This window comes from Medicago truncatula, chromosome 7 (assembly GCF_003473485.1).
Source record: "Medicago truncatula cultivar Jemalong A17 chromosome 7, MtrunA17r5.0-ANR, whole genome shotgun sequence".
Taxonomy (NCBI): Eukaryota; Viridiplantae; Streptophyta; class Magnoliopsida; order Fabales; family Fabaceae; genus Medicago; species Medicago truncatula.
Window position 1 is genome coordinate 43,077,086 of NC_053048.1, and position 18,514 is coordinate 43,095,599.

An 18,514-nucleotide genomic window follows, 5' to 3' on the forward strand; every position below is an offset into this window, starting at 1 on the left:
ATGAAGATGCTTCACGATCCTATGGTGGATGCTGATGAGAAGAAGAAGGGACCAAAAGCATGGTTTGCGTGAATGGCTTGAGCCTATGATGCTGAAGATGATGTATTGTATGGATTTGAGTTGCAACATAATTTCTTATTTGCTCTGACTCTGAAATTTGGAATTTAAAACAAAACAAAGACAACATTTTACCTGCCCTTAAGTTAAGCTCTGACTCTCACATTGTTTCACTTATCCAAAGGATTTTGGCGTCACTACTGTTCAACTCATTAAACAAAGATGGAAATTAAAGTCCGGAGAATATTGCAAGAGATTATGTCGAAGAACTACTAACAGTCGAGGTCATTTCTTCAAGATTTTTAGGATTTTGGCCATTTCTAATATTTCAAAGTACACGATTTCGTGCATGATCTCGCACTCTATTTTGCAAAAGATGAGTGTGTGTAGTAGTAGTAGACTCCCATACTGGGAATATATCTCGGCAAATAAGACATTTCTCAATTGTTGAAAATGGTTTACTCGATATTGCTTTATCCCTAAGTCCAAAAGTGTGAGAACTATACTATTTTCCATCAAAGGAGTGGGTATTGGCAGTGAATCAATGTTAGATGCATGGATATTAAGATACAAATACTTATCAAGTTTAGATTTAAGTGATACTCTGTTTGTGACTCTACCTAATTCAATTGTCAAATTGGAGTATCTGCATGTCAGATAACTAATGAATTGATTGTTTTGATCACTACACCTCATTGACCTTGCATCCAATGTTAGTCTTTCCATCCTCTTTTAATAACACCAGTCTTAATCATCTTCACACCATTGTATCAACCATTGTCTTAAAACCATGACAGTAAAATATCTGTTTTTTCTAAACGTCTATGTACGTCAAACATGCCCTTTCCATTCCTCCATTACACCAATAAATCCACCGTCTATTGCCTCTAATTACATCAAGGCAGTGAAGAGCAACCAATATCGATCACTCCTTAGTCCATACAAACTCATCCAGTTATTCTCCTAGCCAATTCCTTATAGTCCTCTTCCCACAACCAACACCAAACATTCGCTTATAACCATGCACGTGATAGAAACTGGTATATTCGATTCAGAAATTAATGAATAAACATGAACAGACTGCAAATACTTCAAACAGGGCACTAGCTGTGACAGAATATGGTTTTCCCAAGATCAAAGGAGAACCTTTACCTTCGCCGATGTCAATAACAATAAATTCCACCTTAAAGATGACCTTGTACACTTTTCAACCATGTCTTCAACTACTTTCTTTGAGTAGGCTAATGATTCATTGATAGCATTTGTCACCGAGGAGCCAAGCTTCATTTTCCTATTGAACTTATCTTATTTTTATCTTCTCCCATGCATCTCATCCCAACAATTCCTCAATGCAATACTGTTTTCCCTTTCATTGCAGCAGCTCATTGTTAAATGGAGAAAACACACTAAACATTATCACTTCATACCATTTGTTCAGAAAATATATACTATGTGTACTTTATGAGGAGTGTTCTAAACAATAAATGTTCAAATTTAATCAAGAGATGATTTTACAATGAGATAACCAATAAATACATCTTTTGTGGGATAACACTACTTGTAATGCCCAACAAAAGAAAAACTAAACTGGAAGCAACCACTAAGAGCTTCAGCAGCACCAAATAACAAGATTAAACAGCAGGCCACAATCTTCATTTGGAGAATAGGATGGACACATATCTTAGACATAGCAAACAATATAGATAAAATCTTCTTGATAAATATTGAGATGGTGTTGAGTATCTTTTTCCCCCTTAAAGCATTTAGATCAGGGCTTCAGAATGAAATCCAACACCAATTAAAGTAGCATCCAATCTACGCACATAAAACCTGCAATTCTGTCCGACACTAAAATTGATCAATCCACCAAAGCGCATTCATTTTCACCATCACAACAAACAGCAACATTCTTATCTGTTCGTTCATGATTTTGCTCCATGGTTTCGCTAATTGGTTCATCATAAATGAGATAAATCGCTGTCTTCTTCACAATGAAATTGTTCTCAAAAACAACAACAACCTCCATTTTATCACCAGGTTCTATACTTGATACTAATCTCTGCCCCTCCTCATCTTCAAATGAGACTAATGCCTCTCTCTTATAGATCTGAATGGTAGCCTTTGTGTGATTTTTTACCATCACGTTTTTAAGTCCATCTGATGCTATGTTTTCTGGAGTTGAAGAATAGACAATACACATTATTGTCTTTAAGTTACGTCCATCCACTCGAGGGACATCAAAAATTACAGAAGAACCTTTGCAATTGAAGGTTAACCAATCAGGATAATGATCACCAGGGAGCAAACAACCACCAAACTCATTGACGGTCATATTCTGTACAAGGGAAGATAGAATCAAAATTTAAATGAATAGTATATTAAAATTAACATTAGAGTACATACAATGGAGAATGAGTGAAACCTGTACAATTTTCTCTTTCAAAATATTGGAAAGTTGGCAATTCATTCCCATTTGAATGAAAAAAGATTTCAAGGAATTTCTTGATACTTGCGATGTATGTGGAGCTAGTTCCAATTCCTTATAATTAGTGGCATATAAGGCATCCAAAATTATTTCTGCATCATGAGAAAGTTGAGACTCTGAGCTGCACTGCACCCAAAGACTTCGTAGACTCGGAAGGTACGTCGAAATTGATGACAGTGCATGGGAATTGCTGTGTGATACATCTAGAGGAACAAGAGATGACATGATAGTAGATGTTTGAAATCGGAACGGGAGAACATTTGTTGGTGACATCCAAGACCAAATGATAGATGGAAACACATCATGTGAGAATCCTTCATAGCCGCACAAAGATATATAAGCGATGCTTTTAGATCTTACTACTGAAAATGGCACTCTTGTTATTGCAGTGTTATTTGCAATCAAGGTGGTTAAAGATTCCATCTGTTCCATGTCCTCTTCCAATTTGTCAATCTTTGAACATCCAGAAAGAATGAGAGTTTTAAGTAATTTTAACTTATAGATACCTTTAGGAAGGCTTTGAAGGCTAATACAATCTTCCAAATTTATTAGAAGAACTTTATTGAGATGTCCAATACTGTGGGAAACCTCAGACAATCTTGGACAATCTGTGAGTACTAGTTTTTCAAGGTTAGGCATGTTTGAAAAATCTGGAGTCTTTGTCAGATAATGAGAATGACTAAGATTGAGAATTTTCAGCTTTTCCAGCCTCTGCAAGAACAGAAATGTTATAAAGAAAACTTAGAGAAGAAACATAAAAAATAAATGGAAGAAATTACAATGTATCAGTAACCTTGAGAATGGAAACTAAAATATTTACTTTATTGCATCATCGGTTGTTTTTAACACCGATATACATTGGTTTGGATTTACTTTTGCGAAAAATTGAAATAAGACTACGTTTATGTGTACCATGTTGCAGAAATTATTGAAAGCCATGTCTGAGCATTCTGCAAAGAGTTCAAAAATTTGACATGATATGTTTGAAATTTAAATTTAAATCCTATTTAATCTAATAATCAAGAGTGGGACCCTTCGTTACCCTTTTAACTATATCAAAGTTTTTGCCCAAGATTTAGGTGGTAATTAATACCTGGGGCTCTTCCCACACATGTTTGACATTGCTGTTTTCTAACTCAATGGAAACTAAATTTTCTTGATAAAAGCTTGAAGGAATGCATGTTAAAGGAAAACCATTCCAAGAAAGCCATCTCAAATTTTTTGAAAGATACTCAAAGTCCCCATCAAGTTGTACACCAGCAAGTTGAAGCAATCTGAGTCTTTTCATCTTCTTAAATGCTTTAGTACTAAAGCGTTTTCCATTTGTTCTTGGCAATTTCAAAGCCAAACCCTCAACAGCTTTTGTTCCCTATTAAATATAATGAAGAAAAAAGTAAAATATGCATGGACTGAAGATACAAAACAGATAAGAAAACTTGTGATAAAACTGATTATGTCAGTAGAAGCCAAAAAGCATAAAATAATTCATAAGCCAAACTAATTTTCAAATTGCAACCGAACTAATTTTTGAAGGTCTTGTGATAATCAACAACACTTAAATGTTAACAATTGACTCAAATGTTTGTTTTAGTTCCCTAAGCTTTAGATAGCTTAAAACCAGAACATAAAATAAGCATATGTTTTCTTACAGTTTGTTCTGATAATACATCAGCCACGTCCTTATTAAACCACAACCTGCTACGCTCCTCAAGCTCCTTTGGTGATTTCTCACGAATGATCTCTCTTCCCATATCTCGCAGCAAATCATGCATTCCAAGCCTGTTCCTATCATCAACAGTTACAAGGCTTCGCTCTACAAGAACACTTACTCCAATTTCTGCAAAAAGTTCACTTCCATTTAATATATGTATAACATCATTTCTGTCCATCCCAATAAAGAAACAAGCTATGTCAAGGAATATTTCTTTCTCCGTGTCATCATTTAGACCTTCATAGCTCATTTTTAACTTCTTTTGTACTTGGTCATTGGGAATTCTTTTGAGTTTGTCCAATACACACTTCCACTCTATTATCCCCCTATCAAACAAATATGACCCAAGGACTTCCAGAGCTAACGGTAGTTGCCCAGAATACTCAACTACATTGCTGGAAATTCCAGCAAAATCTTCTTTGGGCCTCACTTGCTTGAATGCATGCCAACTAAAAAGCTCAATTGATTCACTTTCATCCATTTCTTTCATTGCGTATACTTGGTCAACTCTATTCCCTCTAAGTATATGCCTATCTCTAGTTGTGATGATTATTCTACTCCCCACACCAAACCATTGACGACTTCCACACAAAGCATTAAATTGATCCAATGTACTCACGTCATCAAGTACAAGAAGTACTCTTTTACCACATAGTCTATCTTTTAATATAATTTTTCCTGCCTCAATACTTTGTATTTTGGTTGTCGTTTCTTTGCAAATATCAAAGAGAAGTTGTTGTTGTAAAGACACTTGTCCAACATTTTTCTCCCAAACCTCCCTAGTATTTTTTATTGTCACGTCATCACATGTATAGTGTTTTTGTTTTAAAGAATGTATAGTGCTTATAAAGTTTGAGCAATCATCACCTTACATATCGATTTGATATTAATATAATATTTTAGACTTAAGTTGACAAGTCCTACCAAACTTTCAAAAAGGTAAGATAATGCCTAAAAATAAATCTATACCATATGTCAAATTTAATCCTTAATATTGTTCAGCATGCTATACTTTACTTTTCAATTCTAACTCAGCAAGCAAACTGTAATGATATTCAAACACTCATATTTTCTGACACTTGGTTTACTACGTTTAAAGATATAGGTAATTCAGTTGAGTAGATGATTACATCGCATTCAAAATTGTGAAAATGTGATTAACTAACAACTATTAGTTGAATTAACCAAGTATAGAGCATGTGCAGGGAAAATTGGGTGTCCAGGAAATTTTTTTGGCTAGCTAAAAAACCTATTTCCACATGATAATGGAAAAAACAATGTAGTCCAACACATGATAGATAGCATGCAGACGCAACAAAAGCCAAATGCCACACCAACCTTAACGATATTATATATGCTGGTGGCCCTTCCTGTTGCTATTATTATATATATGCTGATTGAGGTTGGCATTCTAAATTATTCAGACATGTTGGGCTGCTTAATTCTTATTTTACATAGGTGAGCTTGTGCTTCTCTTTTTTTTAGAAAAAAAAATATTATATTGTGTAAACCACCTTATTTGATTCTTTTAACAATGATAATATAAACAAATAAACACAGCTTTTAATAATGTATTTGTTCCCTTCCCCCATGAATAGAATAATTTGGTTGAATATTGGCTATTCTTGTTACTTGATCTGAAGGCACAATAGCTAATTTACGACCATAACTTCATTTCTGCTATTTCCTAGTTAACATGGAGATGGTCGAATCATTTGTGTTTGATGTTGCTAATTCACTGTTAGGGAAACTTGCTTCTTATGCTTATGAAGAAGCCTCTCGTGCCTACGGTGTATATGAAGATCTCCAACGGATCAAAGATACTCTATCAATTGTCAGAGGTCTACTGCTAGATGCTGAGGAGAAGAAGAACCGGCAACATGCCTTGTGTGAATGGTTAAGGCAGATTCAAAACATCTGCTATGATGCTGAAGATGTATTGGATGGATTTGAGTTGCAAGACAGGAGAAAGCAATTTGTTGAAGCTTCTGGAAGCACACGGTTGAAGGTATGCCACTTCTTTTCTTCCTCTAATCCGCTTGCTTTCCGTTTTAGGATGTCACGTCAAATCAAAGAGATTAGAGATAGATTGGATAAAGTGGCAGCTGATGGGACCAAGTTTGGACTTGTGAGAATTCATGTTGAGCCCGGACTTTCTGTGCACAATAGAGAAATCACCTATTCCCATATTGATGTTTCAAGTGTTATAGGAAGGGAGAATGACAAGGAAGCAATTATCGAGCTTTTGATGGATTCCGATCCTCAAGGTTATGGAAATGGTCATAGAAGTTTATGTGTTATTCCCATAGTGGGAATTGGAGGATTGGGGAAGACCACACTTGCAAAATTGGTGTACAATGATAAGAGGATAGATGAAGTTTTTCAATTGAAGATGTGGGCATGTGTCTCTGTTGATTTTGATATAAGACAGATCGTTATCAAAATTATCAACTCCGTTTTTGCTTCAGCTGCACCAAGTGTTCCTATTGCTCCCCAAGAAGATAGTAACCACTGTGACATTGAGCAACTACAAATTCATCTAAGACGTAAACTATCTGGCCAAAAGTTTATCCTCGTGCTAGATGATGTATGGAATGATGATCGTGCAAAATGGATTGAGTTGGAAGATTTGATCAAAGTTGGTGCAGTAGGAAGTAAAATTATAGTGACCACACGTAGCAACTCAGTTGCTTCCATGATGGGTACTGTTCCTTCGTATGTTTTGGAAGGTCTTTCGTTAGAGGATTGTTTGTCTCTGTTTGTGAAATGGGCATTCAAGGATGGAGAAGAAGAAAAATATCCAAATCTAGTGGAGATTGGAAAAGAAATTGTGAAAAAATGTGCTGGAGTTCCGCTGGCTGTGAGAACGGTAGGAAGTTCTCTGTTCTCAAAATTTGATTTAGATAAGTGGTTATTTGTAAGAGACCATGAGATATGGAATTTAGAACAGAAGAAAGATGATATTTTACCTGCTTTAAAATTAAGCTATGATCAAATGCCATCATATCTGAGACAATGTTTTGCTTGTTTTTCCTTGTATCCCAAAGACTATACCTTTAATATCGTTGAAATGACTATTTTGTGGATACCCCTTGGATTAGTTCAACCCATAAATGGAAGTGAAAAGCTAGAGCATATTGCCAGAGAATATGTACATGAGTTACATTCACGATCATTGCTTCAGGATTTCAAGGACTTTGGGTACATTTGTGAGTTCAGAGTGCATGATTTGATACATGATCTTGCAATGTATGTTGCAAAAGAGGAGTTTGTAATGGTAGTATCTCGTACACGAAATATATCTGAACAAGCAAAGCATTTATCAATTGTTGAAAAGGATTCTCTTGACAAAGTTTTGTTTCCCAAGTCCAAAAGTGTAAGAACTATTTTATTTCCTGTCGAAGGAGTGGGCCTTGACAATGAAACATTGGTGCATACGTGGGTATCAAAATATAAATACTTGCGATATGTAGATTTTAACGATTCTTTGTTTGAGACTCTGCCTAAGTCAATTGCAAAGGTGGAGCACCTGCGTGTTCTCGGTCTCAAGAATAACAGCAAAATCAAAAAACTTCCTCATTCTATTTTTAAACTCTATAATTTGCAAGTCTTGATACTCAGTGGATGCACAGAGCTTGAAACATTGCCAAGAGGATTAGGAAAGATGGTCAGCCTTCAACATTTGTTTATAACCACCAAACAATCAGTTCTGTCATTAACTGAATTTATTAACTTGAAGCATCTTCAGGTTTTGGCATTTAATCATTGTAAAAATATGAAGTTTTTATTCAGTAGGGCACACCAACTCATTTCACTGGAAACATTGTCTTTGTATAAATGTGGGAGCCTAGAAACCTTACCTCTTTATATTTTTCCAAATTTACAAACTTTAATAATTATAGACTGCAAGATGTTAGATTTGTCGTTGAACAACGAAAGCCCAATCCAAAAATTGAGGTTGAAACATTTGTTTATTAGGGATTTTCCAGGGCTTTTGACATTGCCTGGTTGGATTGAAGGTGCTGCAGAAACTTTAGAGACCTTGTTGATTTATGAACTTCCTAATCTAAAGACGCTTTCTCAGCGTCTGACAACATTGACTCATCTTAAAAGGCTACATATTGTTGGTTGTCCTCAACTAATTAGTCTTCCAAGTGACATGTATCACCTCACCGCCCTTGAAGATTTGGTCATAGAAGATTGTCCTGAGTTGTGCCGAAAATTTAAGCCACAATCAGGTGAGTACTGGCCCATGATTTCTCACATCAAAAGTGTTTTTATTGGAAAATAAAGAGAGCAGGAAGAGGAATGAAGACATCGACCTTGAAGGTAAACATATCATTTTGTATCAAATAACTGTTTTCCATTTGAAAATTTAAGGCTGAAATTAGAATTTTGTATATAAATGATGTTACCATGATGTATGAATTTAGCAACACATAACTAGAATTGACTATCAACCTGCCTGGCATCACCTAGTTTAATGAGCTCTACAAGGTTTTCTAAGTAAGATGCATTAGTTATTTCCGTGAGTCGTTGGTAGTAATGTTTGTTACATTAAAGCTTCATGCAACACTACACCTTCTATTTAAAAGTGTCTTTTTTACCAATAGAATGAGATCACAGAATTCTAAAAGTAACATTATGTGAATTTTCAAAATGTAGTTTCATAAAAAGCAATTGAGTATATATATGTTTGGTATATCAATAAGACAAGTTTTTTTGAGTCATGTTTGCTCCATTTACTGGATTAGGTATGATGAAGCTGGAGTTGAAAAAGGATAAGCAAATTTGAATGGACATTAGCAGTATAAGATTTGTGGGTTGAGAAGGTCCAGTATTCAACAAGATTCTCAAGATGTTTCCATCAGCACATTTGTGGTAGCCAAATAATTGAAAATTATTATTTTCTTTCATCCTATTTTTCCAATTGAAAGATATACTTGTATGAAAACCTATCATTTGCCATTTGTTGAATTTGAAGGTGATTTAATGGACCATGCATTTTATTTGTTTCAATCAGTGATAGATAAACGCATTCTTTCCCACTGACAACTACTTTCGTTTTTTGAAAAATTGTTTAAACATACCGCTACTTTTACAAGAATGGTTAGACTTGTAAACTATAATATTAGTATTCTCTTAGACATTCAATGAACCATAGACATATACATGCATTGTTTACCAGACTGTCAAGGGAAGAACAGTGTTTTGCTGAAAAATTACCACTGGAGTCCGCCAACTTGTAATTTCGGTCCTTTTCTGAAGTAAAGATTGCGAGATTGACGTGAGAATATAATAACGATTAAATTGTTACTGTTTTGATTTTTTTTTTTTTTTTATGGGTAATTACCATTCTGAATATTCACAAGAATTAAATATGAATAAAATATTTGTGAGGTAAAATTGTGAGACTCAATATGAGTTCTTTTTAGATTTGCACCATTGGAGTAAATAATGAGTGAATTGTGAGATCATGATTGAAGTTGCTCTAAAAGTCAAGTCTATTTTCTTGACTCTCCATTATTTGCTTCACTTACCAAGTCTAAAGTTGACCACAGACACAACTTTATATCCTTCTGTTAAAAGTATCCACAACTACAAACTTATATATGATTGTATCCTTCTGGCAACTACAAACATAATTTACATCCCAACTCCATTAATTTCTACTATTTCCTGATTAACATTGACATGGCTGAATCATTTGTTTGTGTTTGATATTGCTGATTCACTGCTTGGAAAGCTTGCTTATGCTTTTGAGCAAGCTTCTCGTGCCTACCGTGTGTATGATGATCTCCAAGGGATCAAAGACACTTTGTCAATTGTCAGAGGTCTACTATTGGATGCCGAGGAGAAGAAGAACCAACAACATGCTCTGCGTGAATGGTTGAGGCAGGTACAAAACATCTGCTATGATGCTGAAGATGGATTTGAGTTGCAAGACAAGAAAAAATAAAATTGTGAAAGCTTCTGGCAGCACTCGAATGAAGGTATGCCACTTGTTTTCTTCCTCAAATCCACTAGCTTTCCGTTTTAGGATGTCACATAAAATCAAAGAGATTAGAGATAGATTGAATAAGGTGGCAGCTGACGGGACAAGGTTTGGACTTGTGAGAATCGATGTTGCACCTGATCCTGTTGTGCAGAGGAGAGAATTCACTCATTCATACGTTGATGCTTCAAGTGTTATTGGGAGGGAGAATGACAGGGAAGAAATTATCAAACTTTTGATGCAACCGCATCCTCATGGAGATGGAGATGGTGACAAAAATTTGTGTGTTATTCCCATAGTTGGAATTGGTGGCTTGGGGAAGACCACACTTGCAAGGTTGGTGTTCAATGATAAGAGGATAGATGATATTTTCCAATTGAAGATTTGGGTGTGTGTCTCCAATGATTTTGATATTAGGCGCATTATTATCAAAATTATCAACTCTGCTTTTGCTTCAGCATCAACTCCACCAAGTGTTGCTATGGCTAACCAAGAAGACATTAACCATTTTGATATTGAGCAACTACAAATTCGTCTAAGACATAAACTTTCTGGTCAAAAGTTTATCCTCATCCTAGATGATATATGGAATGATGACCGTGCAAAATGGATTGAGTTGTTAAATTTGATCAAAGTTGGTGGAGAAGAAAGTAAAGTCATAGTGACGACATGTAGTAACTCAATTGCTTCCATGATGAGTACTGTTCCTTCGTATATTTTGGAAGGTCTTTCGCAAGAGAGCTGTTTGTATTTGTTTGTGAAATGGGCATTTAAAGACGGAGAAGAAGAAAAATATTCAAATCTAGTGGAGATTGGAAAAGAAATTGTGAAAAAATGTGCTGGAGTTCCGCTGGCTGTCAAAACATTAGGAAGTTCTCTGTTATCAAAATTTGATTTAAATAAGTGGATATTCGTAAGAGACCATGAGATTTGGAACTTAGAACAAAAGAAAGGTGATATTTTACCTGCATTAAAATTAAGCTATGATGAAATGCCATCCTATTTGAGGCATTGTTTTGCTTATTTTTCCTTGTATCCCAAAGATTATTCATTTTCTATTGTTGAAATTACTTGTCTGTGGATAGCTCTTGGATTGGTTCAATCCTTGAATGGAAGTGAAAAGCTAGAGAATATTGCAATAGAATATATTCGTGTGATGGATATTTGGCAAATGAACCAAATTCAATTGAAGTAATAAAAATTCGTTACCACGAGGATTGTATTTAATTTCTACGTAGCAATTTCATTATTAAAAAGGATGTATAAAATTTATATTGGTGCCCTAGGCAGTTGAGTTGATTTTCTAACATAAACTGATTAAAAACAAAGAAAGATTGGTTTTTAGAAGATTGAGAGAAGTATGGTTAAGTCCTTCGAATCCTCCGAAGTTCTCCTATGGTAATTTGCACTCCTAGTTCAATCAATGATTATTTAGTTTCACTACAAATTAACTTAGTAATTTTACCTAATCTCTTGACCTAGAATTCTCCAGTGACAACCCCTTAATCTCTTAAGTGAATTCGAAACCGTTGGAAGTATTTAAGAACGTTAATCTCTATGTCATAACCTAATAATGATCTATCTCTAACTTGATTACTTAGGTTAAATCTATTAGCTAGTTCAGAGTTAAAAGCGAGGGTTAGTGGTCATTCAATTTCCATGATCAATATGCATGTTCATAAAGCTAGGGCTAGTAGTCGATGATAAACATACAAAAAGCATTAAACACAAGGTAATATGAATTAAAGACTAAACTTTCATTGAATATGATATTCAAAGAGTTCAACAAATTAGGATTCCCATAGGTTACATCAGATTCACCTCAGGAATAACCACAAAGAAATTTAGCTACTCATGTTCATAAAAATAAACATAAGAAAAGAAAATAAACCCAAGAATTTCATTGTTGCCGACGTTGCTCCTGAATTTTGTTTCAAATCATTGTTGTTGTTTGCATGCCGTAGCTCTTCTGTCTCTCTCGTGCTCCTCTGTTCCCAAAGCGTGAATGTCCTGCTGTTGTGTAGCGCCCCTCTTTTTATATGGCTCTGGCGCTTCTATTTGCTTGGTTCGGGTCAGCAGCTCATTCTCTCACTATCCATAGACCAATACACCAAATCATCTTGTGTCTCATTATTTTTACTCCCACCAACTTAAATAGTTGCTCACGTGGCCATCACCTTATTTCCTATGGCCAAGCATTCTTTGATTTCTTTCAAATCATGTCACTATAATGTATCACTTCACTCAGTAAATCAAAGATAAGAATTTATTCAAATTGACTTTAAATTAAATGATAAATTAATAGAAATTGACTAAAAAAATTAATTAAAAGGACTCTAAAAATAGTGTATGATTGGCTGTCATCAACGTGAGTTACGATCAAGATCTTTGCTTCAGGATTTCGATGACATTGGGTACGATTGTGATTTCAAAGTGCATGATTTGATACACGATCTTGCATTGTATGTTGCGAAGGAGGAGTTTGTAATGGTAGTCTCACATACTCAGATCATACCGGAACAAGCAAGGCATATATCAATTGTTGAAAATGGTTCACTTGGCCATGATTTGTTCCCCAAGTCCAAAAGTGTAAGAACAATTATATTTCCCAATCTTGACAACGAGACATTGTTGGATACGTGGGTATCAAGATATAAATACTTGCGATATTTAAATTTAAGTGGTTCTTCCTTTGACACTCTGCCTAATTCAATTGTTAAATTGGAGCATCTGGGTGTTCTCTATCTTAATGAAAACATCAAAATCAAAAGACTTCCTCGTTCTTTTTTCAAACTCCATAATTTGTAAGTAACACTCAATGGTTGCACAAATCTTGAAACATTGCCAAGAGGATTAGAGAAGATGGTCAGCCCTCGACATTTGTTTAGAACCACCAAACAGTCTGTTCTGTCATTGACTGATTTTGTTAACTTGAACCATCTTCAGGTTCTGACTTTTTGTGATTGTAAAAATATGAAGTTTTTTATTCAGCGGGGAAGAACAACTCACCTCAATTGAAACGTTGTCTTTTCATTCGTGTTGGAGCTTGGAATCCTTTCCTCTTCATATTTTTCCAAACTTAGAGTCTCTAATAATTGTAGACTGCAAGATGTTAAACATGTCGTTGAACAACAAAAGCCCAATTCCAAAATTGTGGATGAGACATTTGTTTATTCAAGATTTTCCAGGGCTTTTGTCATTGCCTGGATGGATTGAAGGTGTTGCAGAAACTTTAGAGATCTTGCTAATTTATGAACTTCCTAATCTTCAGACGCTTCCTGAGTGTCTGACAACAATGACTCATCTTAAAAGGCTCGACATTGGTGGTTGCGCAAAACTATTGAACCTTCCAAGTGACGTAACGTACATCACCTCACTGCCCTTTGAAGACTTGCCCTGAATTGTGCAGAAAATGTAAGCCGCAATCTGGTGAGTACTGGCCCATGATTGCCCACATCAAAAGTGTTTTCATTGGAGAACCAAGTAGATAGGAGGATGAATGAAGGTAAACATATCATTTCGTATTAAATAAGTGTTGACTGTACTGGTCAAAAATTAAAAATGTTGATTGCATCTCCACAACTTTTTTCAACTTCAAAATTTAAAGTTAGAGCTTAAAATGGAAATTTATATATAATGTAATCATTATGTTGTATATTTTTAACATCACTTGACTGGAATTGACTATCAACTATTAATTTACAAAATGATTTAGTTTATCTGAGAGTGATGTTTGATTTATTTAGTGGACAAGAAGTTACGTTGAAGCTGGAATTGAAAAGGGATGAGCAAATTTGAAGGGACATATGCAGTATAAGAATATTCATGGGTTGATCCGGTCCATTATTCAACAAGATTCTTCGGATGTTTCCATTAGCAAGTTCGATGTAGCCAAATAATTGAGAAGGGTTATTTTCTTCCATCCTATATTTCCAGTATTGAAAAATATTTGTATGAAATCTTGTCATTTGTTGAATTTGAAGGTGATTTAATGGGATATGGATTTTATTAGTCTAATCAGTGATAGACAAACATGTTCTTTCCAACTGAAGCAATGGTGAATCTCCTCTGTATTTTCTCAAAAGTGACTATACTTTGGTTTTTAAAAAGTTGTTTTAACATGCCATTACTCTTACAAGAATGGTTAGACTTGTAAATTATAATATATTAATATTCTCTTAAACATTTAATGGACTATAAACATATTCAATCCTTCCCTTAATAGTAGGTAACGATTTAAGTAGCTAAACAAGTTTGGAGTTGGTAGTATAACCTTTTCTACTTGCATACTCAAACTGACAAATCTTTGCAAGTAGCATCAATCTACACAAAATAGTATGTTTTCCTGAGATTCAATTTATTTCAAGAGATACATACATCATTTGACGGCCTTCGTTAGATATTTTTTAGTTGATGTTGCAATTTGAAGCCCTCGCCAAAATAGTACAAAAAATATTAATGCATTGAAGCATTTCCAAATATATAAAAAAAAATCAGAAATGGTATGGATAATGTGGACGCCTACGTGTTTCAAATCAAATAGTACAATAGAATATTTTTTTGAGATACATGTTTTTCATTTTCAGGTATGAGCGTGAGATTGAGAATTGGTGGAGTATTGACACTAGCTAGTCTGCCATAATATAAACAAAGGCTGACCGTGATTTAGGTAGGTAGCCAAACAAGCTGGAAGTTGGCAGCATAATCTAACTGTCAAACCTTTGCAAGTAGCATCAATCTATAGATGCATGAACCTTGTTCTTATTTTTGTCTTCCTTTGTCTTTCTTGTCCTCTTATTTTCCAAATTACCACATAAATATGGGCATGAAAATGGGTTTGCCTAATATCAAAATCATCAGAGATACACACCCACATCTTCAATTGGAAAAGATCATCAACCCTCTTATCGTTGAACACCAATTTTGCAAGTGTGGTCTTCCCCAAGCCACCAATTCCCACTATGGGAATAACACACAAACTTTTATCACCATCAGCATCACCTTGAGGATGTGGCTGCATCAAAAGCTTGATAATATCATTCCTCTCATTCTCCCTTCCTATCACATCTGAAGCATCAACGTGGGAATGAGTCATTTCTCTCTTCTGCACAGCAAGTCCTAAATCAACACTAATTGCTGCAAGTCCAAACCTAGTCCCATCAGCTGCCACCTTATTCAATCTATCCCTAATCTCTTTGATTCGACATGCCATCTTAAAACGGAAAGCAAGTGGACTAGAGGAAGAAAAAAATTGGCGTACCTTCATCCTAGTGCTGCATGAAGCTTCCACAACTTGCTTTCGTTTGTCTTGAAATTCAAATCCATCCAGTACATATTCAGCATCAGAGCAAATGTATTGAATCTGCCTCAGCCATTCACACTGCCCATGCCTCTGGTCCTTCTTGTGCTCAGCATCCAATAGAAGACCTCTAACAATTGCCAAAGTGTCTTTGATCCGTTGGAGATCTTCATACACACCATAGGCTCGAGAAGCTTCTTCACAAACATAAGAACTAAGCTTTCCAAGCAGCGAATCAGCAATATCAAACACAAATGATTCGGCCATGATAACAAAGCTAATCAAGAAAAAGAAGAAGTGGGGTTGTGATGTGAGTTTATGGTAGTGGTAGTAATTTGTGGCTAAATTTCAGCTTCGTACTTGTATTGCATACATCAAAGTTAAACAAAGATTGCCTAGTTTACACCAACTTATTTTATTAATAGGGGGACAAGAACAAGTGAACGACCAATTCAAGGCAATAATACTAGGCACTAGTTATATACAATTTTCTTTTGACAAATAGGCAGACCTAGGTACATAAAAGGAATTTTTCCCACCTTACAGCTCAACACCGCTGCAGCCTCAGACATCTAGGAATCAGAGATATTAACACCCACTAACAAGCTTTTGTGAAAATTAACCTTCAAACCCGACAAAGATTCAAAAATAATAAGCGCCGCTCGAAGACAAATGTGTGGGCTCTTCGAGCGGCGCTTATTATTTTTGAATCTTTGTCGGATTTGAAGATTAATTTTCACAAAAGCTTGTTAGTGGGTGTTAATATCTCTGATTCCTGGATGTCTGAGGCTGCAGCGGTGTTGAGCTGTAAGGTGGGAAAAATTCCTTTTATGTACCTAGGTCTGCCTATTGGTGGTAATTCGCGGAGGCTATCGTTTTGGGACCCTATTGTGAATCGCATTAAGTCTAGACTGTCGGGTTGGAATAGCAAGTTTCTCTCGTTCGGTGGCCGCTTGATCCTTCTTAAAGCAGTTTTGACTTCTCTACCTGTCTATGCCCTTTCTTTCTTCAAAGCTCCATCAGGTATAATTTCTTCCATTGAATCTTTAATGAATAATTTTTTTTGGGGTGGGAGTGAGGATTGTCGCAAAATTTCTTGGATAGGTTGGAATACCTGTGTTCTAAAAAGGAGCATGGAGGGTTGGGGTTTAGGAAATTGAAGGAGTTTAATGTTGCTTTACTAGGTAAGTGGTATTGGAGGATGTTAGTTGATAGAGAAGGTTTATGGTACAATGTTCTAGTCGCGCGGTATGGCGAAGTAGGTGGGAGGTTGGAGGTGGGGGGCCGGAGTGATTCTTCTTGGTGGCGTGATTTAGGTAGGATTCGTGATGGTGATGGTGAGTATGGAGGTGGGTGGTTCGGCAAAAGTGTTATGCGGAGGGTGGGCGATGGGGCTGATACTTTTTTTTGGTTGCATAGGTGGATTGGTGGTGTTCCTCTTTGTGTGAGATTTCATCGCTTGTTTGACTTGGCTGAAAACAAGGACATTACGGTGGCTAACTTGTTTTCATTGGGTCTAGCAAGGGACGGGGTGGGGTGGAGTTGGCGTCGTAGACTGTGGGCGTGGGAGGAAGATGTGTTAAAGGAGTGTAGGGCGTTACTATTTGATGTTGTTCTTTTTCAAAATGTTTCAGATAAATGAGTTTGGCTTCCAGACACTGCTGGAGGATATTCGGTGCAAGGTGCTTGTGATTTGCTTCGTAACTGTGATACTCCTCAGATGGACAAGTCTCTGGAGTTAGTGTGGCATAAACAGGTTCCGTTGAAGGTCACAATATTTGCTTGGAGACTCATTAGAGACCGCCTACCTACAAAGGCTAATCTGGTTATGCATGGTATGATTTCAGCGGAAGATTCTGGGTGTGTTTCAGGTTGCGGTCACTTGGAGACAACAGAGCATCTTTTCCTTACGTGTACTGTGTTTGCTTCTCTTTGGCAACAGGTGCGTGAATGGATTGGTTTTGCTGGGGTGGATTCTAATAATATTTTCGATCATCTGGTACAGTTTATTCATATGACAGGGGGTGGCATAGCTAAACGCTCGTTTATGCAACTTATTTGGTTATTGTGTACCTGGGTTGTCTGGAACGATCGTAACAACCGTCTGTTCAATAATATTGTAACCCCGATTTCCCGTCTGTTAGATAAGGTCAAATTTTTATCTCTAGGGTGGCTTAAGGCAAAAAATGTCATGTTTATGTATGGTACCCAGCAGTGGTGGTCATGCCCCTTAGCTCGTCTGGGCATTGGCTAACTTTTGTTTCCTGCTTTTTGTTTAGACAGACTCTGTAGTGGTTTCTTAGGCACACCTTGTGCTTGGAAATCGCCTTTTGGTTTGGTTATATAATTCCATTTTAGCTTCTCCAAAAAAAAAAAAAAATCTTTTGACAATTATAGTTATTTACAATGGAATGTTCGGTTCTGAGATAAAAACAAAAACATTTAATCCAAAAAAAAAAAAAAACTTAACCCATAAAACCGGTCTTGCTAACTTATGCCCTAAGAACACATGTTACGGAAACAAAAATGGCAGTTTGTATTGAAAAGAAGAATTTTTATACTTTTAAGCAGAATATTTTTATATTGAGTTTGGCACATGTTAGCATTTGCCTTATTTTATTTCAACTTGGCTATGGTATATAGTTGAGATTGATTTGAAGTTAGTTCAGAAACTCAGATTGTATAAACTGATTAATTGGTTTTTTTTAGCTATAAAACTACATTTGGGCTGAATTAGTGATTGTATACTGATGAAATCTTAAGGCACTCACGATTCATGAATTGATTAAAATCTTCAATGAATATATAAAATATGGTGCACTTCAAAACAACACTTTCTGTGAAATGATGAAATTGGGAACCTAGCTCCATTTTCATGAAAACAAATTCCTTGCTAACAAATTTACATAAGCTGTGAGGGTTTGATCTTTGCCGTTAACAAATTTTATCTCCCCCTAACAAACTAAC

General features: G+C 35.8%; 3 protein-coding genes and 1 pseudogene across 3 annotated transcripts; 2 read left to right on the forward strand and 2 right to left on the reverse strand.

The window, feature by feature from the left end:
- Positions 1–1,399: 1,399 nt before the first annotated feature.
- On the reverse strand, positions 1,400–5,039 carry LOC25499019 (disease resistance protein RUN1). The gene is made up of 4 exons (XM_013594153.3): positions 4,192–5,039; positions 3,636–3,911; positions 2,480–3,253; positions 1,400–2,392 (listed from the first exon to the last, which is right to left on the reverse strand). Exons 1-4 carry the CDS (start codon positions 4,741–4,743, stop codon positions 1,916–1,918), a joined length of 2,079 nt encoding a protein of 692 aa, XP_013449607.1. The 5' UTR covers positions 4,744–5,039; the 3' UTR covers positions 1,400–1,915.
- A 794-nt stretch (positions 5,040–5,833) lies between these two features.
- LOC25499020 (putative disease resistance protein RGA3) lies at positions 5,834–9,272 on the forward strand. The gene is made up of 2 exons (XM_024770156.2): positions 5,834–8,582; positions 9,008–9,272. The coding sequence occupies exon 1, from the start codon at positions 5,950–5,952 to the stop codon at positions 8,542–8,544; it is 2,595 nt and encodes an 864-aa protein (XP_024625924.1). The 5' UTR covers positions 5,834–5,949; the 3' UTR covers positions 8,545–8,582; positions 9,008–9,272.
- Positions 9,273–9,936: 664 nt separating this feature from the next.
- Positions 9,937–11,475, forward strand: LOC112416709 (disease resistance protein RGA2-like; annotated as a pseudogene).
- A 3,167-nt stretch (positions 11,476–14,642) lies between these two features.
- LOC25499022 (putative disease resistance protein RGA3) lies at positions 14,643–16,023 on the reverse strand. Its single transcript, XM_013594156.3, has one exon. It carries the CDS (start codon positions 15,812–15,814, stop codon positions 14,987–14,989), a length of 828 nt encoding a protein of 275 aa, XP_013449610.1. The 5' UTR covers positions 15,815–16,023; the 3' UTR covers positions 14,643–14,986.
- Between the last annotated feature and the right edge of the window lie 2,491 nt (positions 16,024–18,514).